This window comes from Pseudophryne corroboree, chromosome 8 (genome assembly GCF_028390025.1).
Source record: "Pseudophryne corroboree isolate aPseCor3 chromosome 8, aPseCor3.hap2, whole genome shotgun sequence".
NCBI classification, from domain to species: domain Eukaryota; kingdom Metazoa; phylum Chordata; class Amphibia; order Anura; family Myobatrachidae; genus Pseudophryne; species Pseudophryne corroboree.
In genome coordinates, this window is record NC_086451.1 from 199,733,274 (window position 1) to 199,761,015 (window position 27,742).

Genomic DNA, 27,742 nt, shown 5'->3' on the forward strand with positions numbered 1-27,742 from the left:
GAAGTCTCTGCTAAAGGGCACTACTCTGGCATTAGTAAGGAACTGGCAGCACTGCTATGGGGTATTTTAGGAACTGAAGTCGTCAAGTTACTTGACCATATGTCCCTGAAATGTCATCTACTCAGTCTGTACATTCTACATTTTTACATAGAGGAGTATATCAGGAGATGAGTGATGTGTCAGCGAGGACAGGGCTGCATGTGACATGATGTGAGGAGGGGAATGGAGGCAGCAGGAAGCGAAAGGCTAAGAGTTATATAGTGGGATGAGCAGGGTCCCCAGCCACACAGAGTAGTGAACAAAGGCTTCCATTACGCTGATTGAAATGATTATTCAGAAAATGGCACAAACTTGAAAAATAATTTTGGCTTACAGTGGTCACATTACTGAAAACATCTGCTGCCAGCACAGAGGACCCACCTGACGCCAGCACAGAATAGATGCCAGCAAAAGAGGGAGACATCGTATCAGAACAATTAAGGCAAGTCAAAATGGTGGAAAGGCATTTGAGGAACTGTAGTAGTCAAGTTACTTGAACATATTGCATCTCTGAAATGTAAATCCACTCAGTCTGTACATTCTACATTTTTACACAGAGGACCCACTTGATGCCAGCACAGAATAGCTGCCAGCAGAAGATGGAGACATCGTATTACAACAATTAAGGCAAGTGAAAATGAGGAGTGGGCAGGGATTTATGTAGACACTCTGGTGTTAGTAAGGAACTGGCGACAATACTATGGTACACTTTAGGACCTGACGTGGTCAAGTTACTTAACCATATTATGTCCCTGAATTGTAAATCCACTCAGTCTGTACATTCTACGTTTTTACACACACGACCCACTTTCTGCCAGCACACACGACCCACTTGCCGCCAGCACACAGGACCTGAAACATTCTATCACAAAAACTAAGGTAAGTGAAAATGGGGAATGGGCAGGGGTTTTGAGAGACGCTGTAAGAAGTCTCTGCTATAGGGCACTATTCTGCCATTAGTAAGGAACTAGCAGTACTGCTATGGGGTATTTTAGGAACTGAAGTGGTCAAGTTACTTGACCATATGTCCCTGAAATGTCAATCTACTCAGTCTGTACATTCTACATTTTTACATAGAGGATCCACCTGCCGTCGGCAAAGAGGACCCACCTGCCACAGCACAGAATAGCTGCCAGCAAAAGAGGGAGATATCAGAACAATAAAAGTAAGTGAAAACAGGGAATGGCCAGAAGTTTGGAGAGACTCTGGAGTTTAGGGAACTGGGGGCTCTAATGTTTGATTTACAGTGGGTGCCATCAACTCAACTCTAGTTTGTTTTTTGATCACCTCTTTAGGAATGCCAGCTAAACCTAAAAGTGGTGTACAAAAGTGCAAAGAAATGAACTAAGAATTAGAAAAGAGCGCAAAGCTACCAAAAATAATCGTTTTTTTTCAACGTGTAGAGATCTCAGATTCTGACAGCAATCCAAACAGTAGTAATGTTGAATATACAGATACACTGCAAGAGAGTGCAGCAACTACAAGTTCAGAAACGAGTAAAGAGTGTGAAAATCAGGGTGATAGTGCAGAAGTAGATAAGAGTGATGTATTGTTAAACGAAGATGATGAATCTGAAAACTATAGAGTAGAGGATGATCCTGAAGAAAGTGTTCAGTGTACAGAAATCAAATATCTTACAGATTGAGGAGATTTTCCATCAGATATCAAAGACAATAAAACAAAAAGATATATAATTTCTGAGGGATCTTGTATGCTGAAAGGGATCTTTCCGAGAGATGAGAAGCAAAGGGGGCGGTGTTTTTCTGAAACTTATTACACTATGAAAACAAAGGCTGGTGTAATCATACCTTGTGCATGGCTTTGCTATTCCCCTAAATCAGATAGCGCATACAGTGAGCCGTGTTGGCTCTTTGCTGATCATAATATTAACACCTATAATGCAGCATGGGTGACTGGTGTGAGAGATTGGCATCATTAAACTGTCAAAATAAGTAGTCATGAAAAATCCCAACACTTAAATGCTTGCATTGTATTTCAGCATTGGCGAATGCATGGCACTGTTGATGAAGAAAACGAACGAGAAATCCTAAAAGCAAAGAACTTCTGGAGACAAGTATTGGATCGCCTTATTAATGTAACTTTAACAATGTCAATGTGTAATCTACCTTTTAGAGGGCATAGGGAAGTTTTAGGAGATGTGAATAGCGGATTTTTTTTGTCAATTGTTGAACTCCTTGCAAAGTATGACCCTGTTTTGAAGCAGTTAATTAGTATGCTTAAAGGCTCTGTTTGGTATTTAAGTCACAAGATTCAAAATTAAATTATCGAACTGCTGTCCAAAAAAACAGAGAATGAAATTGTTGAAATCAAAGCAGCACCTTTTTTCTCAATAATTACGGATACAACACAAGATGCTTCAAAAACTGACCAACTAAGTCAAGTATTTCGCTATGTGACCTTAGAAAGCAATGAGTGTCACCAGGTAACTCGCATTAAAATCAAGGAGTCTTTTTTAGGGGTTCATGCTATATCTGATCAAACAGCTGCTGGCCTTGAGAACGAAATAGTGAACTGTATTGACGGAAAAGGTCTAGAATTAGCAAAGTGCTGTGAGCAAGGGTATGATGTAGAGATGTGCACCGGACATTTTTCGGGTTTTGTGTTTTGGTTTTGGATTCGGTTCCACGGCCGTGTTTTGGATTCGGACGCGTTTTGGCAAAACCTCCCTGAAATTTTTTTGTCGGATTCGGGTGTGTTTTGGATTCGGGTGTTTTTTTTCAAAAACCCCTCAAATATAGCTTAAATCATAGAATTTGGGGGTCATTTTGATCCTATAGTATTATTACCCTCAATAGCAACAATTTCCACTCATTTCCAGTCAATCCTGAACACCTCACACCTCACAATACTATTTTTAGTCCTAAAATTTGCACCAAGGTCGCTGGATGACTAAGCAAAGTGACCCAAGAGGGCGGCACAAACACCTGGCCCATCTAGGAGTGGCACTGCAGTGTCAGACAGGATAGCACTTCAAAAAATTGGTCCCAAACAGCACATGATGCAAAGAAAAGAGAAAAAGAGGTGCTCTGTGGTCGCTGGACGGCTAAGCTAAGCGACACAAACACCTCAATATCACAGGAATTATTTGTTCTAATCAATGGTATTATTGGTCCAAATCACTGGAAGAAAATGACAAAATCACTGGAATTATTCGTTCTAATCAATGGTAATATTGGTCCAAATCACTGGAAGAAAATGACAAATTCACTGGAATTATTCATTCTAATCAAGGGTATTATTGGTCCAAATCACTGGAAGAAAATGACAAAATCACTGGAATTAAATGGCACTAATGTTGGGAATTATATGAAATGGCAGTACCACTGGACATATACTGAAGTGTCAGACAGGATGGCACTTAAAAAAATTGGCCCCAAACAGCACATGATGCAAAGAAAAGAGAAAAAGAGGTGCACTGTGGTCGCTGGACGGCTAAGCTAAGTGACACAATCACCTCAATATCACAGGACTTATTCGTTCTAATCAATGGTGTTATTGGTCCAAATTACTGGAAGAAAATGACAAAATCACTGGAATTATTCGTTCTAATCAATGGTAATATTGGTCCAAATCACTGGAAGAAAATTACAAAATCACTGGAATTATTCGTTCCAATCAATGGTATTATTGGTCCAAATCACTGGAAGAAAATGACAAAATCACTGGAATTATTCATTCTAACTTCTAATCAATGGTATTATTGGTCCAAATCACTGGAAGAAAATGACAAATCACTGGAATTATTCGTTCTAATCACTGGTATTATTGGTCCAAATCACTGGAAGAAAATGACAAAATCACTGGAATTATTCGTTCTAACTTCTAATCACTGGTATTATTGGTCCAAATCGCTGGAAGAAAATGACAAAATCACTGGAATTATTCGTTCTAATCACTGGTATTATTGGTCCAAATCACTGGAAGAAAATGACAAAATCACTGGAATTATTTGTTCTAATCAATGATATTATTGGTCCAAACCACTGGAAGAAAATGGAATGGATGGATACTTGCAGTGTCACAGAGCTGCAAGATACAGCAATGGCCTACTGTATAACTGTATACTGTTAGTCACCAAAATGCTGCACTGTAATACTAGAAGCTTTAGAAAAGTATATATAATATTGTATATATCAGTACAGACAGAGTGGTGCAACTGTGACACATGTGTCCTGACAAGCAGTATAGAAGCTATAGAAAAGTATATATATTACTGTATATATCACTACAGAGCAGTGTAACTGTGACCATGTGTCCTGACAAGCAGTGTAGAAGCTATAGAAAATGATTTAAAATTATTGTATATATCAGTACAGGGCAGTGTAACTGTGACACATGTGTGTCCTGATAAGCAGTATAGAAGCTATAGAAAATTATTTAAAATTATTGTATATATCAGTACAGAGCGGTGTAACTATGACATGTGTGTCCTGACAAGCAGTATAGAAGCTATTGAAAATGATTTAAAATTATTGTATATATCAGTACAGAGCGGTGTAACTGTGACACATGTGTATCCTGACAAACAGTATAGAAGCTTTAGAAAATTATTTAAAATTATTGTATATATCAGTACAGAGCGGTGTAACTGTGTCACATGTGTGTCCTGACAAGCAGTATAGAAGCTATAGAAAAGTATATATATTACTGTATATCAGTAGTAGTACAGAGCGGTGTAACTGTGACACGTGTGTACTGACAAGCAGTATAGAAGCTATAGAAAAGTATATATATTACTGTATATATCAGTACAGAGCGGTGTAACTGTGACACATGTGTGTCCTGACAAGCAGTATAGAAGCTATAGAAAAGTATATATATTACTGTATATCAGTAGTAGTACAGGGCGGTGTAACTGTGACACGTGTGTACTGACAAGCAGTATAGAAGCTATAGAAAAGTATATATATTACTGTATATATCAGTACAGAGCAGTGTAACTGTGACCATGCGTTCTGACAAGCAGTATAGAAACTATAGAAAATGATTTAAAATGATTGTATATATTAGTACAGAGCGGTGTAACTGTGACACATGTGTGTCCTGACAAGCAGTATAGAAGCTATAGAAAAGTATATATATTATTGTATATATATATCAGTACAGAGCAGTGTAACTGTGACACATGTGTCCTGACAAGCAGTATAGAGGTTATAGAAAAGTATATATATTACTGTATATATCAGTACTGAGCAGTGTAACTGTGACCATGTGTCCTGACAAACAGTAGAGAAACTATAGAAAATGATTTAAAATGATTGTATATATTAGTACAGAGCGGTGTAACTGTGACACATGTGTGTCCTGACAAGCAGTATAGAAGCTATAGAAAAGTATATATATTATTATTGTATATATCAGTACAGAGCGGTGTAACTGTGACACGTGTGTCCTGACAAGCAGTATAGAAGCTATAGAAAATGATTTAAAATTATTGTATATATCAGTACAGAGTGGTGTAACTGTGACACATGTGTGTCCTGACAAGCAGTATAGAAGCTATAGAAAATGATTTAAAATTATTGTATATATCAGTACAGAGCGGTGTAACTGTGACACATTTGTGTCCTGACAAGCAGTATAGAAGCTATAGAAAATGATTTAAAATTATTGTATATATCAGTACAGAACAGTGTAACTGTGACACATGTGTGTCCTGACAAGCAGTATGGAAGCTATAGAAAATTATTTAAAATTATTGTATATATCAGTACAGAGTGGTGTAACTGTGACACATGTGTGTCCTGACAAGCAGTATAGAAGCTATAGAAAAGTATATATATTACTGTATATCAGTAGTAGTATAGAGCGGTGTAACTGTGACACATGTGTGTCCTGACAAGCAGTATAGAAGCTATAGAAAAGTATATATATTACTGTATATTTCAGTACAGAGCAGTGTAACTGTGACACGTGTCCTGACAAGCAGTATAGAAGCTATAGAAAAGTATATATATTATTGTATATCAGTACAGAGCGATGTAACTGTGACCATGTGTCCTGACAAGCAGTATAGAAGCTATAGAAAAGTACATATATTATATACTGGTGGTCTCCAGTCCCCACAATGCAGCACACTGATCAGATATTTGCAGCACACTGAGCATAGATATGGAGCGTTTTCAGGCAGAGAACGTAAATATTTTCAGCACACTGAGCACAGATTATTTGCAGCACACTGAGCACAGATATTTGCAGCACACTGAGCACAGATTACGGAGCTTTTCAGGGACAGAATGCTGCCACGTCCTCTCCGTTCAATCTCCAAAGAACGAGTGAAAACGGCGGCGACGCGCAGCTCCTTATGTAGAATATGAATCTTGCGAGAATCCGACAGCGGAATGATGACGTTCGGGCGCGTTCTGGTTAACCAAGCAAGGCAAGAAGATCTGAGGCTGCCTCGGAACCATGTAAAATGGGTGAAGTTTGGGGGGGTTCAGATCCCGAGGAACCGAACCCGCTCAACTTTAGTATGATGGGGCAGCAAATATGAGTGGCATTTATGCAGGAGTGCAGGCAAGAATAGCTCAGCGAGAACCTAGTGCAGAATATGTACATTGTGCTGACCACAATTTAAATCTTGCACTAAATGAATGTGTTCAGGGTATACCTGAAATAAAACAGTTCCATAATGTGCTTGAAAGAGTGTACACTTTCTTTGGGCATAGTGTCAAATGATAGGCCATGTTGTCAGAGTTGGTATCTCTTGCTGCCACTGAGATTGGCAGCAACGTTACTTTAAAAAGATTATGTCCAACACATTGGTCATCAAGGAATGATTATCTTACTGCTTTGAGATTCCGGTATAAGGACATAATGAAGGCACTTACAAGAATAATTCTTCTCAGCAAGAATAAAGATGAATGAAATGAAGCTGCTGCTTTGAACAAAATGCTAGGATGTTATAAGTTTGTAGTACAGTTAGTACTTCAAAAAAAGATTGTTGAAATGGTCAATTCTGTCTCTAAATGCCTGCAGTCCAAACAAACACACTTAGAAAATGCTGCAAAATTAATCTGTAATGCAATAGAGTCACTGACTTTGTTTAGAAACCATTTTGAAGAAGCTAAAATTACTGCTATAAACATGTCTGAAAAGTGGAACGTGGAGGCCAAGTTTGCATCCAAAAGGAGAATAAGAGTAAAAAAACAATTTGATGAGTTGTGTGAGGATGAGAGGCTAAATGATGCGGAAAGTTCCTTTAAAGTAAATATTTTCTGTGGTTGTCTGGATATTATTGTGGCACAACTGTCTAATCGTTTCAGGAGTCTCGATGCCACAGTCAAAAAGTTTAAAGCAATTCTACCAAGCACACTTATGACAGCAACAGATGACGAGCTCTATGTAGATGCTGAACAGCTAATTCAACATTTCAGTAAAGACTTTACTGGGTCTTTCTCAGGGCAATTGCTCAAGTTCAGATCATGTTTAAAACCAAGCATTTCAAAGTTATCTACTGTGGAAGATATGGCAAAACTACTAATTGTTGACGATAGTGTGTTGTCTTCAAGTTTTACAGAAGTATGTACAGCTATTATTTTGTTTCTGTTCATCACAGTAACAGTAGCAACTGCTGAACGTTCATTCTCCAAACTTAAAATCATTAAAAATTACCTATGCAGCACAATGGCACAAGAGAGACTTCAAGGATTAGCAATATTATCCATCGAAAATGAAAGGGCAAAGAATCTTAAATTAGATAAGGTTATTGATGAATTTGCTGAGCGAAAAGCAAGGAAGATGAACTTCCAGTCATAGTATTAATTATATGCAGAGAGGTACCAGCGCTATGAGTTGTGTCGCCAATTATACAATAAATCAATTACCACTGGATCAGTTAGAAATTTTAATAAACATAATTATCACATAAATTAAAAATGTGAAAATTAGGTATTTAAGAGTTAACCATACAGTTAAAATATAGATTGCAATGTGATAAAATCAAAAATAAAAATTGGCTCTGAGGTGATATTGATTCAAATTGCTGGAAAGGACCCAACCATTAATGTAGTGATCCCGGACTTAATAAAGTGCAGATTTCCTCCTCCTTAGAATTATTTGTGCAGTCAGCTGGTAATACCCTTAATAGTACCTCTCACACAGTTCCATATAAAGATGGTGATGATTGCTCGTCTGTGCAGATATTCAAGGGGTTTCCATAATCTTGCTGGTTGTGCTGAAAAGGAGTGGTTTGCAGGTGAAGTCCTTGGAAATCCAAGTGTGCAATAAAGTTTATGTGATAATTATGTTCATTAAAATTTCTAACTGATCCAGTGGTAATTGATTTATTGTACAATTGGCGACACAACTCATAGCGCTGGTACCTCTCTGCATATAATTAATACTATGACTGGAAGTTCATCTTCCTTGCTTTTTGATTTTATCACATTGCAATCTATATTTTAACTGTATGGTTAACTCTTAAATACCTCATTTTCACGTTTTTAATTTATGTGATAATTATGTTTATTAAAATTTCTAACTGATCCAGTGGTAATTGATTTATTGTATAATTGGCGACACAACTCATAGCGCTGGTACCTCTCTGCATATTGTTTATTTTTTAGCGGGGTCTGACAAACCCCTCCCAGCTGCTGTGGTATTTTTAGTGGGTAATATATTTATTTCTTCTGTTTCACATAGTATTAATTATATTCATTTTTGTGGGTTTCTTTACAGTTTCAATCTATGCACTCACAAAAATACCCAGAAAAAAAAAAATGGCATAGAATCTGCTTGGTTTCCTATCAGATCGCAGTAGATTTATCACAGACCTCAGAAACCTGGGTCCGTCTTGAAATTGCATGTTCTTTTGCTGGTATCTTTAAGCTGTTAATAGTCATTCCTTGCATACAGGTGTAGTGGACATGACCTTTTTGTAGTAGTAATCTCTGAGTTTGGTACCTACAGTAGCAGTAGGCGATCTATTCGAAAGACCTCAGAAACCTGGGTTCCTCTGGAAATTGTTGCATGTTCTTATGCTGGTATCTTTAAGCTGTTACAGTTATTCCTTGCATACAGGTGTAGTGGACATGACCTTTTTGAAGTAGTGTTACTGCCAATCTCTGAGTTGGGTACCTACAGTAGCAGTAGCTGATCTATTCCAAAGACCTCAGAAACCTGGGTCCCTCTTGAAATTGTTGCCTGTTCTTTTGCTGGTATCTTTAAGCTGTTACAGTTATTCCTTGCATACAGGTGTAGTGGACATGATCTTTTTGTAGTAGTGTTACTGCCAATCTCTGAGTTGGGTACCTACAGTAGCTGTAGGAGACTATCCCAAATACAATTTCAAGAGGGACCAAAGTTTCTGAGGTATGTTCTTTTGTTGGCATCTCCAAGTTTTCTTGCATACAGGTGCATTGGACTTGATCGTTTTGTAGTAGTGTTACTGCCAATCTCTGAGTTGGGTACCTACAGTAGCAGTAGGTGATCTATTCCAAAGACCTCAGAAACCTGGGTCCCTCTTGAAATTGTTACCTGTTCTTTTGCTGGTATCTTTAAGATGTTACAGTCATTCCTTACATGCAGGTGTAGTGGACATGATCTTTTTGTAGTAGTGTTACTACCAATCTCTGAGTTGGGTACCTACAGCAGCAGTAGGTGATCTATTCCAAAGACCTCAGACACCTAGGTCCCTCTTGGTATTGTGATATGCCTATCAATTACTGTCATTTGATAGGAAGCTAAGCAGAAGTGTTTATTTATTTTGGCATGCCAGAAATGCCAACAAGGAAAACACTCATTGCTAAAACGTAATACAGGTCGAGTATCTCTTATCCAAAATTCAAAATCACACTTTTGGTTCCCTTACTGGGATAATGACACGTATATATCTATATAATATATTTGTATATACACATAGTATGTCATTATATCAGTAAGGGGTCTAAAAAATGTGGTATTTTGGATAAGAGATACTCAACCTGTATACTTTTTATTGATTTTAATGTTATGTTTCATGTTATATGTGGCATTCATTGTACATTTCAGCTTTTATTCTGGATTTTTGATAATTGTATGTGCTCATGTTAACTTGTATTGTACTCTACACATACTTGAAACGAAGTAAACCATGCAACAAAGAACTAAGTCTCTTGTTTTTCTTCTGTGGGTTTGTGTCGGAAGGGGGGGTAGTGTGTGTGTGTGTGTGTGTGTGTGTGTGTGTGGGGGGGGGGCAAAGCATATTGTTGCACCTGGGCACACCACATTCTAGTTCCGCCACTGAAGAGAGGGATATAGAAGTACGAACAAGTCTCACTGGAAAATGTAGTGGAAAAGGGTGAGATGTAGGAGCAGCAATAAAAAGGTGGGCGGTGGAAGAAATATGTAGGGTAGTGGTATCAGAGTGAATACAGACAAGAAGTGTGCATAAATGCAAAATCATAAAATGTTGTTTAGGCCTGTCTACGTGATAATGAGGCAGTGCTTTATACACTCAGTAACTTGAAACGCCATGTTCAAGAGAAACAATGCTAACAGGAAAACGGGAGGGCACAGACTCCTCATAGGGTTGACTAAAGTGGGGTAGAAGCATCAGAGTAGGACAACACTAGGCCGGCTCCCTGATCAAAGACTAGTTTAAAGAGAGGACAACATGGAGGACACATAAAAACACAAGACAATATTATTCGAGATGAGCTAGTTTGGTTCCCTGAGAACCGACCCCCCCCCCCCCCCTCCGAACATCCCGTCATTGTTTGTCTCTATACTTCCCGGACTCGGAAACCAAAGCGAGGCAAATCGTCATCCCACTGTAGGATTCTCGCAGGATTTGGATCCCATATAAACATCCGCGCATTGCAGCCATTTTTACTCTGGACTTGGAGAGTGAGGGAGACAGACCTCTGTCTCTCTCTGTGGGTGGTGGCATTGGGTAGGGTTGGTGTGTGCTCTGTGTCACTGTGGTGTACCTGTGTTGTGTTAGGGGTGCTTTCCTGGCTGTTCTGGCTGTCCGGGCTGTCACTGGTGTTTCATGGGCTGCAGCTGTACATGGGTGTTGCTGTTATGGCTGTCACTCTGTTGAACAGGGTGTAGGAGCACTGTTCTCCTGTATGCTGGAAAATATAGGGGTGCTGCTGACCCTGTATGTTCTAAAAATTCAGGGGTGCAGTTGTTAAAAATTGAAAGCATACAGGGCGTGGCCTGGCTAGCAAAGGGTGCAGTCATGTGCTTGGAGAGCTCCCTGCTTCTAGATATAAAGAATACCCTTTTCATCCGCTCCCAGCCACCCCAGTGTTTCCCCAGGGACATCAGTGGTGTTACTGATTGTACAAGCACCCTGGAGGACAGGTTGCAGAGCCAGGGGGTCACTCTAGGTGAAAAAAAATATATTTGTATCAATTGCTTGATACAAGTTCTGGCGCTATGATTGTGCTGGTTCTCTAAGCTGCTGTTAAGGTGAGAGACAGTCAATCTCTCATATACTGGAAATACAACGTGTAGAACATGAAAACAGCGCTAATAAAGAATCTAAAAAACAGGTGTTTCCTTAAAATAAATTACATACGTTTTAATATTATTCAACATATATATAAAAAAGAAAACTCTCACAGATATGAACCATAAAAATATAGAGCCTCTATAGCCAGTCTCTGACCACCGACATTTTGATGTAAATGTGCACACCTCTTGGTATTAGTAATGTCCCTGTGACCGGTCACAATATCAACAGGATCCTTAGTTTTAAATATGCAGATGTATCCAATCTTGTGGTATAGTTACCAAAATTGCAGTGGATTGGCCGGGTATCCCACCTAGCGAGGGTCCAGAGGCTGTCTCCGATCCGACGCAGATGTTTGGTGGTTTTCCCTCTGTTAATTTTCCACGTCCACAGGTTGAAAATGTTCAAGATGGTAATAACTGCAATGGTATCCTGAAGGTGGCTTTAGGGTGTCTGGGTCAGGGCTGGTTCGCTTACGCGTTTCGCTGGCGTTTGGCAGCTTTATCAAAGGTGCTCTTACTGGGCTCATATGGCTCTTATATAAGAATAACAATTAACAACCTGGAAACACCTGTTCCTATTTAATTAGGTTTATATACACAAAATCATATTAACTATACATATATAGCAGCAGAAAGACAGACATCTTCTAATGTAGATAAATAAATAAAAAAACGAAATGTATAAATGTATTAAAAACATTGTTTTAGTTAAGTGTCAGAATGGGTCAGATCACATGACCTCTATCATGTGATGTGGGTTTGTCCTTGTCGTATATCCCTATTGGTCAGCAACATAAACTACTGAGTAACCATGGTAACCACCCCTACTATTCCCCGGTCACATGATTTTATCTCCCAATCATTGTATTCAATCGGACGGTCCCTCATCATACGTCCGGTATTATTTCCTTATAAGGACTTCCGGATCGGCCACGTCATATCATCATGTGACCGTGGCTCGACCGCCCGTCAGTAAGGTAAAAGGTAAACAACATTATGTCACCTAGTGCTGATCACGTGTTCGCGCGGCTGCACTGTGAGGCACTCCTATACTGTGTAAGTAATTCAGCGGCGATCACATGACGGAATGTTATCATGTGACTTGGAGTTGAATATACGTCCTGCGCCGCCGCAGTGTAGGGTACCTTCACACTATCCAGGAAACCCGACGATCACGTGATCGGGCCTCAGGATACGTCATTATGACGGGCGGTCGAGCCACGGTCACATGATGATATGACGTGGCCGATCCGGAAGTCCTTATAAGGAAATAATACCGGACGTATGATGAGGGACCGTCCGATTGAATACAATGATTGGGAGATAAAATCATGTGACCGGGGAATAGTGGGGGTGGTTACCATGGTTACTCTGTAGTTTATGTTGCTGACCAATAGGGATATACGACAAGGACAAACCCACATCACATGATAGAGGTCATGTGATCGGACCCATTCTGACACTTAACTAAAACAATGTTTTTAATACATTTATACATTTCGTTTTTTTATTTATTTATCTATCTACATTAGAAGATGTCTGTCTTTCTGCTGCTATATATGTATAGTTAATATGATTTTGTGTATATAAACCTAATTAAATAGGAACAGGTGTTTCCAGGTTGTTAATTGTTATTCTTATATAAGAGCCATATGAGCCCAGTAAGAGCACCTTTGATAAAGCTGCCAAACGCCAGCGAAACGCGTAAGCGAACCAGCCCTGACCCAGACACCCTAAAGCCACCTTCAGGATACCATTGCAGTTATTACCATCTTGGACATTTTCAACCTATGGACGTGGAAAATTAACAGAGGGAAAACCACCAAACATCTGCGTCGGATCGGAGACAGCCTCTGGACCCTCGCTAGGTGGGATACCCGGCCAATCCACTGCAATTTTGGTAACTATACCACAAGATTGGATACATCTGCATATTTAAAACTAAGGATCCTGTTGATATTGTGACCGGTCACAGGGACATTCCTAATACCAAGAGGTGTGCACATTTACATCAAAATGTCGGTGGTCAGAGACTGGCTATAGAGGCTCTATATTTTTATGGTTCATATCTGTGAGAGTTTTCTTTTTTATATATATGTTGAATAATATTAAAACGTATGTAATTTATTTTAAGGAAACACCTGTTTTTTTAGATTCTTTATTAACGCTGTTTTCATGTTCTACACGTGGTCACTCTAGGTGACCCTGCAGATTGTGGCCTTCCTCCTGCTATAAGCCGTGGACTGGAGTACCTTCCTTATGCCCGCCATGGGGGCCATGTTGGCGCGGTTCACATGGACTTGCTTACCGCAGGTCCCTCTCCTTCTCAGCTGCTGGATGGAGTGCTGGCGCACCTGCAGCATCCCCTGCTCCCCTCCAACCCTCCAACCAGAGTGGATCCAGAGCTCAAAGCCGGGATCCTGGGTGGACGCTGCGGTGTCTTCTCTCCCTGCGACGGGAGTGGGCGGGCGGCAGCGACCTTGACCGCAGGAGATCTGCACATTGTACCTGATGGCCAGTGGGCAGTAAGAGTGATTTGCTGGTGCCCCCTGTGCAGCATCCAGATGCCGCATATCTAAGTGCTGGAGTTCCTCTATGACCTCCCTGCTGGTTGATGGTAGGGGCTATATCAACCAACTAGGAAACCCTCCAATATTACTGAATGGTTAGCCTGCTGGATCCCACAGTGCATGAAGCTGGGGTTTTCTCAACCTTCCCCCCTTGTGTTTTCCTGTATTTATATACTGCCTGCCCCTGTCGTGCTGAAGAGTCTGTTACCAATGACACCTAAGATACTCACTCTGGGTCTTCCGGCTACACTGCAATGCAGCCACTGGCATTTGGGTCTGCCCTCTGGGCTTGCCTGAGGCGCTTTTCTGCCCTTGCCCATGCCCTGGTAACTGGATATCCCACCCATAAGGAAGGGGTTTTTGGGGGCAGTGGATTGTACCCTGCAACCCCTCATAGGTACAGTGACCAGGGTCTGTTGCGGTGTCTGCATACTACATTGCTATTTAGTTTAGTAAACATCCAGCTCCTGTTTCCGGAAGTGTCTATCGATTTGTGGGGAATACTCCAGCCTGTTATGTTCTGATTTTGTCCCCTCTTGTTCAACCGGAATCTCTACTGTCCCACTTGTTTACTATGTCTTTTTTTCTCAACTGTCAATATGTCCAAAAATAACAACAACGGAAGAAAACAAAAAAATACCCAACAGGACATTATGCAACACCTCTCCAGGTCGTCACATCACCCCTCAGACTCACCGCCTGCCTCTCCAGTGGACTCTCTTAGTGCAGATGCTGCACTTGGTGATTCTTTTGCGACTAAAAATAACATTCAGGCCATGATGGCGGATTTGAATAAAACCCTCACCTTTAATTTCCAGCAACTGTTTCCGATTTACGCAGTGACTTGGCCTCTCTTTCTGGATGCATGGCTGCTGTGTAATCTAAGGTGGAGTCCAACTCTAAAGGTTTGCTGGAAACCTCTCAGGACCTTCAGTCTCTCTACCATGAATTAGAATTTCTCTGCGATAAAACCGAAGATCTCGAAAATAGAGAAAGATGATGCAATCTTCGCATTCGGAATGTACCGGAATTGGTTGTCCCTCAGGACCTGGAATCTTACCTACTAAGTTTATTCCAGATGCTTGTCCCAGCACTGAAGGATCAACCGTGTCATATTGAACAGGCTCACAGAGCCCTACGGCCGAGACCTAGGGCTGGTGATCCACCCAGGGACGTGGTGTTGAAATTCCTCTCTTATAAGACTAAGGAACAGGTGTATGCTTCTAGCAGAGTGATGCCACACATACGTTTTGAGGGATCTCACCTACAGATCTTCCAAGATTTGTCTCCTTCCACCATCATTAAATGCAGGGAAATGCGAGACACCACGACGGTTCTTTGAGACGACGGATACAAGTATAAATGGGGATTCCCGTTCTGCTTAATAGTTGATGTGAATGGTCGCCCAGTGTTGGAGAGGGATCCTAAGGAAGGGAAAGACCTGATTCATAGGCTCCAGCTCTCTGCATCTGGGATCCGTCCCTCCTCTGGTAATCCATCCAGATCTTAAGCTTGGACTTTCAGCAGATGATCGGGGGTCCTGTGAACCGTTCCTGTTATTCTCCAGTTCAGTATATGTTATACCCGGTACGGGGTAGTTTTGGACCATTTATTCCTGCCAATGACTACTGCTAACATTATTATTCTGCTCCTGTTGTTCTTTTCTCATGTTATACCCAGTGTCCCCCATGGCCGGGTTACACAGTACTGACAGGACTTGGTAATGTATGCTTTCCCTACATTAAGCTATCATGACATGTTTTTCCGTTTGCCATCCAGGTATAGTTACTGTTAGCAACTTCAATCTGAATACTATCTTTACTGTTCGTCTGTACGTAGTAATGTTGGTCTCACTGTCCATTGGTTCCGGGTGGACAGTCCCCTGTCCGCTCAGCCTGTGCCACCCTCCCCCTACACCTGGGACTTACATGAGAGCTTCCCTGTTCTCCTGGCTCTCATAGTTTTTCTAGTTGCCAGTATTTTTTTTGTATAGCACTCCTAATATTTGGGTCCCCTAGCTTTTCTTGTTGTTGACGCATACCTACACCCGTGGGACTCGACATCTGTGAACCTGCCTCTCCTTGGTGAGGAGTGATCCAGTTCACAGCCTCCACCCCCTCCCTTTTCACTCCCAGTACGCTACCTCTCCATCCCTATTGCTATCCTCTCTCCTTTTTTTGCCACCTACTGATTTTGCGTATATCAGGGTGTGTAGGTATTCCATCCTATAGTATGCCTTTAAATGTTCTATCTATGAATGTTAAGGGCTTGAATTCCCCCGCCAAATGCTCACTCTTATACAAAAGGCTCAATACTCATCGCTGGGACATTGTGTTCCTTCAAGAAATCCATTTTAAGAGTGGATCTCACCCTTCACTTGTCTCTAGATGCTTTCCCATAGTACTGTATTCTTCTCACACCTCAAAGAAAAATGGGGTAGCTGTCATGCTACGGGCATCTATCCCCTCCCAGGTTCTTTCTACTAAAGTGGATAAGGATGGGTGGTATATTATTATGGTATGTCAAATGGGCCCTCAGATTATGACTTTGGTAAACCTGTATGCTACCAATGTGGGCCAATGTCGCTTTTTCCACAAACTCTTTATTGATATTCAGTCCCTCCATAAAGGTATCCTCATAGTGGGTGGGGACTTTAATTCCATAATCTTACCCGAATTGGACTGCAGTAAGCCATGCCACTCCCCTCTCCCACGCCCACCTGTAGGAAATCTTAGGAAACACATGGCTGAGGCTGGTCTCTTTGATACATGGTGGGCCCGTTACCCGACCTCCAGGGATTACACATTCTTCTCTAATCCCTGTGGTTTATATTCACGAATTTACATGATCCTTGGTTGCAGTGGGTTATTGCAAACCTTAATGAAGGTAGACAATGTTCCCAATGTTTGGTCTGACCACACGGTAGTCCTAGCTACCATCAATCCTCTAAACTCCCTGGAGGTCACCCTACTTGGCGACTGAATGAGACTCTTCTCCACATTCCCCATTTTAAGGAATACGTTTGATCCCAACTGGAGGATTATTTTATCAGCAATGTCACTGACAATGTTCCCATTGCCACAATCTGGGAGGCACATAAGGCCGTCATTAGAGGGGCAATTATTAAATATGTTACACATAGAAAAAAGCAACAGTCTGAGAGGATGGCTACTCTCACCTCTCAACTAACGCAGCTTGAGCATGTCCCTAAGCAGTCCCACTCCCCACAGGTCCTTCGTCAGATCCAAAGTATCAGGGCAGAGCTTCAATCCTTCCTCGCAGAACGCCCAGAGAAATCCCTTAAGTATCTGAACCAAAAATTCTATGTAAAGAGGAACAAATCTGATTCCCTATTAGCGGCCACTCTTAGAGCTAAGAAAGCTTTGCAGACCATCCTGATTCTCAGGAATGGTTTGAATTTTCTTAGTTACGACCCAGGCTCCATTAACAAATCCTTCTATAATTATTACAAGTCTCTTTATAATCTTGGAGAGCCTGTGAGAGGTCCTAATCTACCGTTGGCAGTGGCCAAGGAATAGTTAGCTGCCTGTAATCTCCCACACCTCCCTACCTCCGCAGTTAGCAAATTGAATTCCCCCATCTCAGTCGAGGAATTTGACGCAGCCCTGAAATCTCAGAAACCGTCTAAAGCGCCAGGGCAGGACAGGTTCCCCATGTCATACTACAAATCCATTTCGGGTTTATGGGCCCCCCATCTGATCACTGTTTTAACAAAATAATGCTTGGGGAACGTTTCCAGGCAGACTCACTAAAATCAGTAATTATTGTGTTGCCCAAACCGGGAAAGGACATGACTAGTTGTAATAGCTATAGGCCAATTTCCTTTCTTAATGCAGACATTCAGTTATTCGCAAAGATTTTGGTGATCCGGTTGAATACATATTTGGTCCATTTGATTGACACTGATCAGGTGGGATTTGTTCCGACCAGACAAGCCCTTGACAATACGAAGCGTACAGTCAATTTGATCTCATATATCAATAAACACAAACTACCATCTATTCTTTTGTCACTCGACGCCGAGAAGGCTTTCGACCGCTTGTCCTGGCCTTTTATGTTTCAAACCCTTCGGTCTTATGGTTTTTGTGGTAACTTCCTGTCTGCAATACAAGCTCTTTACCACAATCCCACGGCATCTGTTTCCAGCAATGGGCTCTCCTCTCCCTCATTCGGTTTAGGTAGTGGCACTAGACAGGGCAGTCCTTTATCACCCCTGTTATACGCCCTTAGTATTGAATCATTGGCAGCACACATTAGGATAAATCCTGATATCAAACGGATCGCGGTCCTAGGTACCCAATATAAAATATCTCTGTTTGCAGATGATGTCTTGCTTTCTTTGTCCTTCCCTGTGACCTCTCTCCCTAACTTGCAAGCCGTACTTTCGTTGTTTGGGAGGTTATCGGGACATAAAGTTAATAGTGCCAAATGAGGCACTAGCACTACATCTTCCCAGTGATACTGTGCAACTTCTAGAAACAAATTTTGAGTATATATGTCGGCCTCAGTCCATCAAATATCTGGGGATCCAGATCACAAAACATTATGATCAGCTATTCAAGGCCAATTTTTTTCCACTCCTGCAAAGTATTAGGAAGGACTTGGCTAAATTGGATCCCTTGTGTATTTCATGGACTGGTAGAATTAATTATGTTAAAATGTATATCTTCTCACGACTGCTTTATTTGTTTCAAACCATCCCCATAGTAGTCCTGACCTAATTTCTCCATACTGTGCAATCTATGTGTGGCAAATTTATTTGGTCGAACAAACGGCCCAGACTTAGGAGATCTTTCCTCTCTAAATCAGCGTCCATCGGAGGTCTGGGGCTTCCTATATTTGAACAGTATTACCAGGCTGCACAATTGAGCCACATCATCACCTGGCATTTGCCTGAGGGTAACAGTAAGTGGATGTCCCTGGAAAATGATCTTATTAACTACCGTTAATTTCCTCCCATGGCTCCCTCTACATATGAGACCAGCCTTGGTACATGATGCCCCCTGTATCCATTCTGTTTTGAAGGTATGGGATAGTTTAAATAAGAAATTCAATTTAGCACCTTATCCCTCCCCTTTGACCCCTTTCTGGCATCACCCTAGTTTTCCTCTGGGTTGTATATCCTCTTACATGCACCCTTGGGTTGAAGCGGGTGTAAACAGGATTTTGCACATTTCAGGGGATTTTACTCCGCAAGATTTCTCAGCATTGCGTTAAAAATATGGTATACCAGAAACCCAGTACTTTGAATATTTGCAGATTACCAGCTTTGTACGCTCTTTGTGTACATCTGGTACACTCAGAAAACCCCATCCATTTGAGCAAATTTGTATTAATGACCCAGAATGCAGAGGCATTGTTTCTATTTCATACTCTCTTCTGGATGACTCCTCATGTCCCAAGGAACCATTTGAATTGGCCTGGGAACGTGACTTGGGCGTGGCCTTGGAGGAGGAGGAGTGGTCAGAGATCAGGTGTTCAATTGCCAAGGCCTCTATAAACACAAATCTTAAGGAAAATGCATTCATAGTCTACTCAAGGTGGTATATGGTCCCTGAAAGATTACATTGAATCTTTCCGACAAGTTCGGATCTCTGCTGGAGAAAGTGTGGATGCACAGGCTCTTTCTTACGTGTGTGGTGGGATTGACCTTTGATTAGTTCTTAATGGGATAGCGTCCTCACTGTCATCAGGAATATCCTCCAGATTTCCACTCCTATTAGCCCCTTACATACCTTGTTGTGCAAACCATTGGAAAGGATTTCTAGACCCTCAAGTAGACTCTGCACCCATATCCTTAATTGCCACCAAGTTACTAATTGCAATACAATGGAAGCAACCTGCGGCTCCTTCTCTGCAAAATGTAATAAACCAAATTTGGTTTATTGCATCGATGGAATACCTCACCGCCTTGCTTCAAGATTCAGTAGTCAAATTCCGAGACATGTGGAGCCCTTGGTATCTATATTTCCATTGACAAATTCCGGGTTCCTTATAGTTTCAAATATAAATCCTGTTTCTAATTGTTTTCTATTGTTGTGTGTTTGGAGCCCTCCTTCTCTCATCTACTACACTATACTCTACTAAGCGTTGATTGGAGCAGTAGTGTACCTCCCCACCCTCCTCTCCCTCCCTTCATCTTCTTTTCCCATTTCCCATTCCAGCTATACTATACAGTGGTTATCATACTGTAGATTCTTTTTGTTCCCACCTTCCCCCCCAAAATAAAAAAAAAAATTAGTGGACTTGATAATGTATGTTTTGTTTTGGAATATACTTTGCTTCATATGTCATAGTACATCGAATTGTATTTTGCAATTGCTTCCTGTTGACTATATTTGAGTTGTACACTTTTGCTCTCCACTTTTATAAATAAAGAGATTAAAACATTTTTTGAAAACACACTGCTGTATGCCTCAAAAGGTGTTACTGTTCAAATAACATTACACTAGCCCTGTATACTATTAACATTCAGGTGTGCAGTGAAAAGCAATGTACACTGGCCCTGTCTTGTATGCTGTAATAATTCTAGGGTGCAGTAAAAATCAATGTACACTCACTCTGTCTTGTATGCTGTAAAATTACAGGTGTGTTGTGAAAATACAGGGGTGCTGGCACTGTCTGTGGTTGCGATGTCTAGGCCTGACCTTCACAACACTGTATGGGAAGAGGATGCTCCTACCACCATTTGCACACCACCTGCAAGTGCTGGGAGGAGCACTGCCAGTCTAGTTACTGATATTGAGATTGAGGATGTCACTGTAGAAGTACACCAGTATGAGGGGGATATGGGTGTAGCTGACGCTGTGGAGGAAGTTGACAATGAGGATTCTGATGGTAATGTTGTTTGTTTGCATAAGGCACCAGTGGAGACAGTTGTTGGCCATGGGATGAAAAAGCAATTGTCATGCCTGGGCAAAATACCAAAAATGCCACCTCTTCGGTGTGGAATTATTTCTCCACAAATCCGAACAACAGGTGTCAAGCCATCTGTTGCCTTTTTCAATCCATAATAAATAGGGGTAAGGACGTTAACCACCTTGGAACATCCTCCCTTATACATCATCTGCAGCACATTCCTCATAAGTCATTGTCAAGTTTATAAACTTTGGGTAATAGCATAAGCAGTCCACTGACACCTAAATCATGTGGTTTTGTTTGTTTAAATATTCTCTGTGATGATGAGGATGTAAACACTGAGGGGGGGTGGGGGAATCTGAGGATGAGGACGACATCTTGCCACTGTAGAGCCAGTTTGTGCAAGGAGATATTAATTGCTTATTTTTTGGTGGGGGCCAAACAAACCAATCATTTCAGCCACAGTCGTGTGGCAGACCCTGTCGCATGTCCTGTTTATACAACATAAAGGTGGGTAGAAGGGCCCAAGGACAATTCCATCTTGCAAGTCTTTTCTTTGTCTGCCACATCACTCCAGGGGTGCTGCCATTTATGAGGTACTTCCCATCTGCCCTATCAGTCCAGGGGTGTTGACCACACTGCCGTTTAAGTCCAGGGGTGCTGTTGCCTGTCTGCGGTGCTGTGTAATTCTCCAGGGGTGCTGCCTTTGCTGTATAAGTCCAGGGGTGCTGCTGTACTTGATCCTAGGTTTAAATGAATGCCTACAGCAGATATGAAACAAGTTTCAACATCACAAACAGATTTGTGAAAACTAACCGCAAATGTGGAAATTAAATGGAAAGTGTTTTTAATAAAGTGTGGAGATACCACATTTGTGGCCAAAGTCAGTGTGACTCAGAAAAGACTGAATCATAATCCAGCGCAACTGCTGGAGAGGTAAATGTGATGTTTTCTGCGGGAGCATTAGAGAGAGGATATTCTCAATTATTTCATGTTAGGGACTCACTCAAATGAATGGCTCCAATTAGTCAACCTTCATTTTGATTTATTATTGATGTTCCACATTTTGGGATTATTTATTTAGAAGATGTGCATTTGTTTTACAGGGATCTTCTTTTCCTAAGTGCTGTGTAGGGTTATGGCAAGACCTTGTGGTGTTAGAAGAACAGAGTTTCAGTGATCTTGCATTGCATCAGCTTTCCATTGCACTGCAGCACTAGATGGGCAAGGAGCTCCTGTGAGGCACAAAAAGTTACTGAATAAGGCCCAGTATTGAGTCTCAGAGTGGCTTACAGCCAGGAAGATGTCTGGCTCTCCAGGCTGAGGCATGCTGTGGGCACGGAGGTTAGCATTGCTTCCTCCCACAGTCCTACTTAAAATGAGTTTGGACTGTAGAGTGGTAAGCTCCACTAGGGCAGGGGCTCAATAACAAAAATATTTACTGCACAGTCGTGCTTAGTACTTTACCAAACCTACCCGAACTCAACTTCCGAACTCAACTTGCCCATCCGCAGCTGCTGTGGGGGCTCAGGAGGGGCTGCTAAAACATCTAAGGGGCTGCTTTAAAAAAAAATATGAATAAAATAAACAAGACACACAGGTATGCTCACAGGCGTGTAACTGGGGGATACAGGTAAGCTTACATGTGTGTACTTGGGAGCTGAGAAAACTAAAAATAAGGCACCTTCCACAAAATATGTAAATAAAAATGCAATAAAAAAAATAAAAAAAGAAACCCACGAGATTTTCACAAAATAAGTCTACAGACTCCAGGGAGGGGAAAATATCCAATCTTAATCTTGTAGTATACACCAGTTTATTTGCATCCCAGCATTAAATCCAATATTATCTTAATCCCTGAAAATGGAGAAGGAGGTACAATTTTGGAGGCTTTGGTCCCTAGTTTTTTAGTTTGTCCAGTAATATGGTAATTAACAATTAAATATTTGCTTGGTTGAAGTCCTTTCTGTTCCACACCAATACAGAAGTGGAGGTGAAAGCCTATATGTTGTTCATGATTGCATGTGCCTCTCTAATTTTTAATCACCTTCTTGACACTGTCCTCTTCTTCTTGCCTTTTCTCGTAATGTGAAAAGTCATCATATATGGAGGTGGTATGTTTGTAGCTAGCTATGATTCTGAGAACTTGGCAAGCTTTTTCCAGGGGGACCACCTGTCGCTGAAATTATGGGTTTAACTGTGCATGCCCTGTTTAAACAACATACTGCTCAACAGCCGTTCCACTCGTCAGCTGGTGGGGAGATTTATGGATGTAATTCGTGGTGCTTGGTTGGTATGATTGCAGGTTAGCAGTGCTTTCTTTAGGCTGTGTGTGAGTGCTGATGAGTGCCTCTAATGCCTTTTAGCCCTTAGGCCTTTTTCAAGGATCCTTGAAAAAGGTCTAAGGGCTGAAACCCAACCAAGCACCACAAATTACATCCATAAGTCTCCTCGCCGGCTGGCGAGTGGAGCGGCCGTTACCCCCTGTGACTTCCGGTCACAGGGGGTAATTCTGCATTGATCGCAGCAGGAATTTTGTTAGCAGTTGGGAAAAACCATGTCCACTGCAGGGGAGGCAGATATAACATGTGCCGAGAGAGTTAGATTCGGGTGGGTTATTTTGTTTCTGTGCAGGGTAAATACTGGCTGCTTTATTTTTACACTGCAATTTAGATTGCAGATTGAACACACCTCACCCAAATCTAACTCTCTCTGCACATGTTATATCTGCCTCCCCTGCAGTGCACATGGTTTTGCCCAACTGCAACCAAAATTCCTGCTGCGATCAACTCAGAATTACCCCCACAGTGCGGCTTCCAGTGGGACCCGGCGACTGACCAGCAGAGCGAGGTGGACACCAAGCCCTGCACATTTGGAGAGCTGCCGGGGATGGAGAGTGGGTACAGCAGCAACAGCGGAAACATTAGTAGAACACTCACAGCTTAGTGAGACATCGGAGATACATAAGAAGTGTCAGTAAGTTTGTTGCACCTGGCAGGCTGAGACGCCGCCTTCTAAGAACACGACCCCCCTCAGAGTAAAAACTCTTTTTTCAGCATCAAGTGGGCATTCCCAGACTGAAGGGTCAATATTGCACCCCTAAGAGACTGCGAACTGTATTAAACTAATTAACTGCACTAGATATTAACTTTGTGCATCACGGAATACGTACATTCTGACCCCATATTTAAAATTAACATATGTTGTGTAAGAACATAGCTTACAAAATTGTTATTTTCATTTGGTGTTTATAGGTGTTTATAGCATTTTTTTATGACTGATACTCAGCATTGTGACTGAATAAGTATTAGTAGATGACACAGACACCTGTTTATTATACACTGATTATACAGTTTTCATACATTTGACAACATGCATTGGTGAGCGCAGGTACCAAAAAAAAACTATTTACCATTTGCCAACAAGAGTGTGGACAACTCTATAGGTACCAGCACCTGAAACAAGAAAAATAATACAACGAATATCTGGGCGCTGAAAATAATTACTTTGATATTGAATATCACTGATTTAAGGCTGCTGCTTCACCAAGAGGTCACTGCCAACCTCACTAAAAGTACCAAAAGATATATACACAATAATGAAGCGCTGTCCAAATCAATGTATATTTAAAACATATAAAATTTATTTAACAAATACATGACAAACATATATCACACGGCCGGTGTTAATCTAATATCACTTAAAACATATATAATATATAATGTAGCCACTCCGGGGTTAATAAGCTTATTTAGTGCACTAGATGTTAGTAGCCATTAATCATGCCATAATGGAAAACTTGAAATCATCAGAAAAAGTTCAAAGCATGCAACTCATTCAGCTGATGGAGGTTTAATAAAGTTTAAAGCACGGAACTTATTAGTATAAAGCGTATTAGTGCAGGAATCCCTTTGCTCTAATATATCCACTGCAACAGCTTTTAATAATGGTTATATACTTAACAGTCCAGTGTGGCCACGCTTATTAACCAGCAATTCTGCGTGTCTTCAGACCTGGATGGTGATTAGCCGGGGTGACGTCTCACTCCTTATGCTCCTAGCCGGTCCTCACGCTTGTGATGCTGTTTGTGAACGGCAATTGATCCCAGCCGAGGATAGCACTCCTCTAACGCGTTTCCCTGCCTGTGTGCGACTCGGCGGCTTCCTCAGAGAGAATATTGAGAATATTGATGATGAAGGTGTTGATGGTGGAGGTTGCAGGTAATGGGATCTAGCTGATGCTGTACTGTTTTTTGTTATTTTTTTAGCATACATTTCTAATTTTCCCAAAACATTTCCATGAACTCACTGCAAATGACGTAAGAGGGAGGAGGTACCTGGATGGTTAAGGTCTCTACCTCTACAGCCATGGCCAAAAGTTTTGTGAATGACTCAAGTATTGGTTTTCAAAGTTTGCTGCTTCAGTGTTTTTATACCTTTTTGTCAGATATTACTATGGTATACTGAAGTAAAATTACAAGTGTCAAAGGTATTTATTGACAATTATATTAAGAGTCAATATTTGCAGTGTTGACCCTTCTTTTTGAAGACCTTTGCAATTGGCCCTGACATGCTGTCAATCAACTTCTGGGACACATACTGACTGAAGGCCACCCATTCTTGTCTAATGGGTTGCCTAATCAATGCTTGGAGTTTGTCAGAATTTGTGGGTTTTTGTTTGACCACCCACCTCTTGAGGATTGACCAGAAGTTCTGAATGGTATTATGGTCTGGAGAGTTTCCTGGTCATTGACCCAAAATGTCATTTTTTTTCCCCCTGAGCCACTTAGTTATCACTTTTGCCTTATGACAAGGTGCTCCATTCATGCTGGAAAAGGCATTGTTCGTCACCAAACTATTCTTGGATGGTTGGGAGAAGTTGCCCTTGGAGGATGTTTTGGTGTAATTTTTGTTTATTATTATTTATTTATTTATTATTTATTATTATTCACGGCTGTGTACTTAGTCAATTTTTGACTGAGCTCACTCCCTTGGCAGAGAAGGAACCCCACACATGAATGGTCTCAGGATGCTTTACTGTTGACATGACACAGGACTGATGGTAGTGCTCATCTTTCCTTCTCTAGACAAGAATTTTTCAAGATGCCCCAAACAATCTAAAAGGGTATTCATCAGAGAAAATGACTTTACCCAGTCCTCAGAGGTTCAATCCCTGTACCTTTTGCAGAATGTCCGTCTGTCACTGATGTTTTTCCTGGAGAGAAGTGGCTGCTTTGCTGCCCTTCCTGACACCAGACCATCCTCCAAAAGTCTTAACCTCACTGCATGCAAATGCACTCATGCCTGCCTGCTGCCATTACTGAGCAAGCTCTGCACTGGTGGCGCCCCCCATCCAGGTGCTGAATCAGCTTTAAGAGATGGTCCTGGCACTTGCTGGATGTTCTTGGGTGCCCTGAAGCCTTCTTCACAAATATTGAACCTCTCTCCTTGAAGCTCTTGATGACCCAATAAATGGTTGATTTAGGTGCAATCTTACTAGCAGCAATATCTTTGCCTGTGAAGCCCTTTTTGTGCAAAACAAAGATGACTGCATGTGTTTTCTTGCAGGTAACCATAGTTAACAGAAAAAGAACAATGATTTCAAGCACTGCACTCTTTTTAAAGCTTCCAGTCTGTTATTCTAACTCAATTAGCATGACAGAGTGATCTCCAGCCTTGTCCTCGTCAACACTTTCACCTGTGTTAACGAGAGAATCACTGAAATTATGTCAGTTGGTCCTTTTGTGGCAGTGGAATTTTTGTTTTTGGGATTAAGTTTATTGTCATGGCAAAGAGGGACTGCAATTAATTGCAGTTCATCCAATCACTTTTCATGACATTCTGGAGTATGTGCAAATTGTCATCATAAAAACTGAGGCAGCAGCCCTTGTGAAAATTAATATTTGTGTCATTCTCAAAACCTTTCAGCAATGGCTGTAATTACTGAGGCTTTACAAATGCTACAGATAGCTAAACAAGTGTCAGTGTTTGTGAAAAATAATTGCACACATAAGAGTAATTATTGTTATTTTGCCCATGCATGACAATTGCCTTCTTATCATGGGCAAGAACTGCTTCCAGTGGTGACTGACTTACGCAAATAACATTCTCATCCTCAACAGACTTATCCTGCCAGAGAAGGCTACGCAAATAACCCATCATCCTGTTTCACTTTTACAGTGCCATCCTCAATTTCTATTTCACAAGCTACATTGTGCTGCTCATCCCCACACTTGCAGAGGGTGCAGAAATGGTGGAAGGAGGCTTATTTATGAGTACAGTATCAGAAAGGTCAGGATCACACATAGCACTTGTGGACACACTTAGCATCTCCTCAGGGATTTATGATGCTTCTGAACACACAGATTGTTCTACTGTCTTAGTTTTGTTTTGTTTTTCAACATTGGCTTTCTGGTTTTCAGATTTTTTACACCTTTTCTACATTCTGAGTGAGAAGTGCTAGCATTGTCATGAGAAGCAGAAGAAGATGCCTCATTGACAGTTGCAGACCCACCACTCATAAATAAAGGCCAAGGCCTGGGCCTTTCCTTGCCACTGAGTGTGGTGAACGGTATCTTAGCAATTCTTTTGTTTTCTGCAGTAAACTTTCTATTTATTAGAGGTCTATTTTTCTTTCCCACTGTAACATACTGTTTTGTTTTGTTTTGTTTTTTTCAGATGCCCTGACTTAAACCATGTATGCGTTTGGGCATTGGCTTCAGTAGATGATGTTGAATGACTACTTGATAGTAGTGATTTGTCATGATTTGTGGCAGCAGCTGCAGGTCTAGT

The 27,742-nt window shown here is 41.2% G+C and overlaps 1 protein-coding gene across 1 annotated transcript; it reads left to right on the forward strand.

Annotated features, from left to right (window-relative positions):
• The first annotated feature begins 1,120 nt into the window (after positions 1-1,120).
• LOC134947604 (zinc finger MYM-type protein 1-like) lies at positions 1,121-7,831 on the forward strand. Its single transcript, XM_063935611.1, has 2 exons — positions 1,121-1,204; positions 2,039-7,831. The coding sequence occupies exon 2, from the start codon at positions 6,952-6,954 to the stop codon at positions 7,816-7,818; it is 867 nt and encodes a 288-aa protein (XP_063791681.1). The 5' UTR covers positions 1,121-1,204; positions 2,039-6,951; the 3' UTR covers positions 7,819-7,831.
• Positions 7,832-27,742: the final 19,911 nt, after the last annotated feature.

What these genes read in the sequence shown, in the direction of transcription:
- LOC134947604 (XM_063935611.1), top strand. Translation starts at nt 6,952, where the DNA reads ATGCTAGGATGTTATAAGTTTGTAGTACAGTTAGTACTTCAAAAAAAG.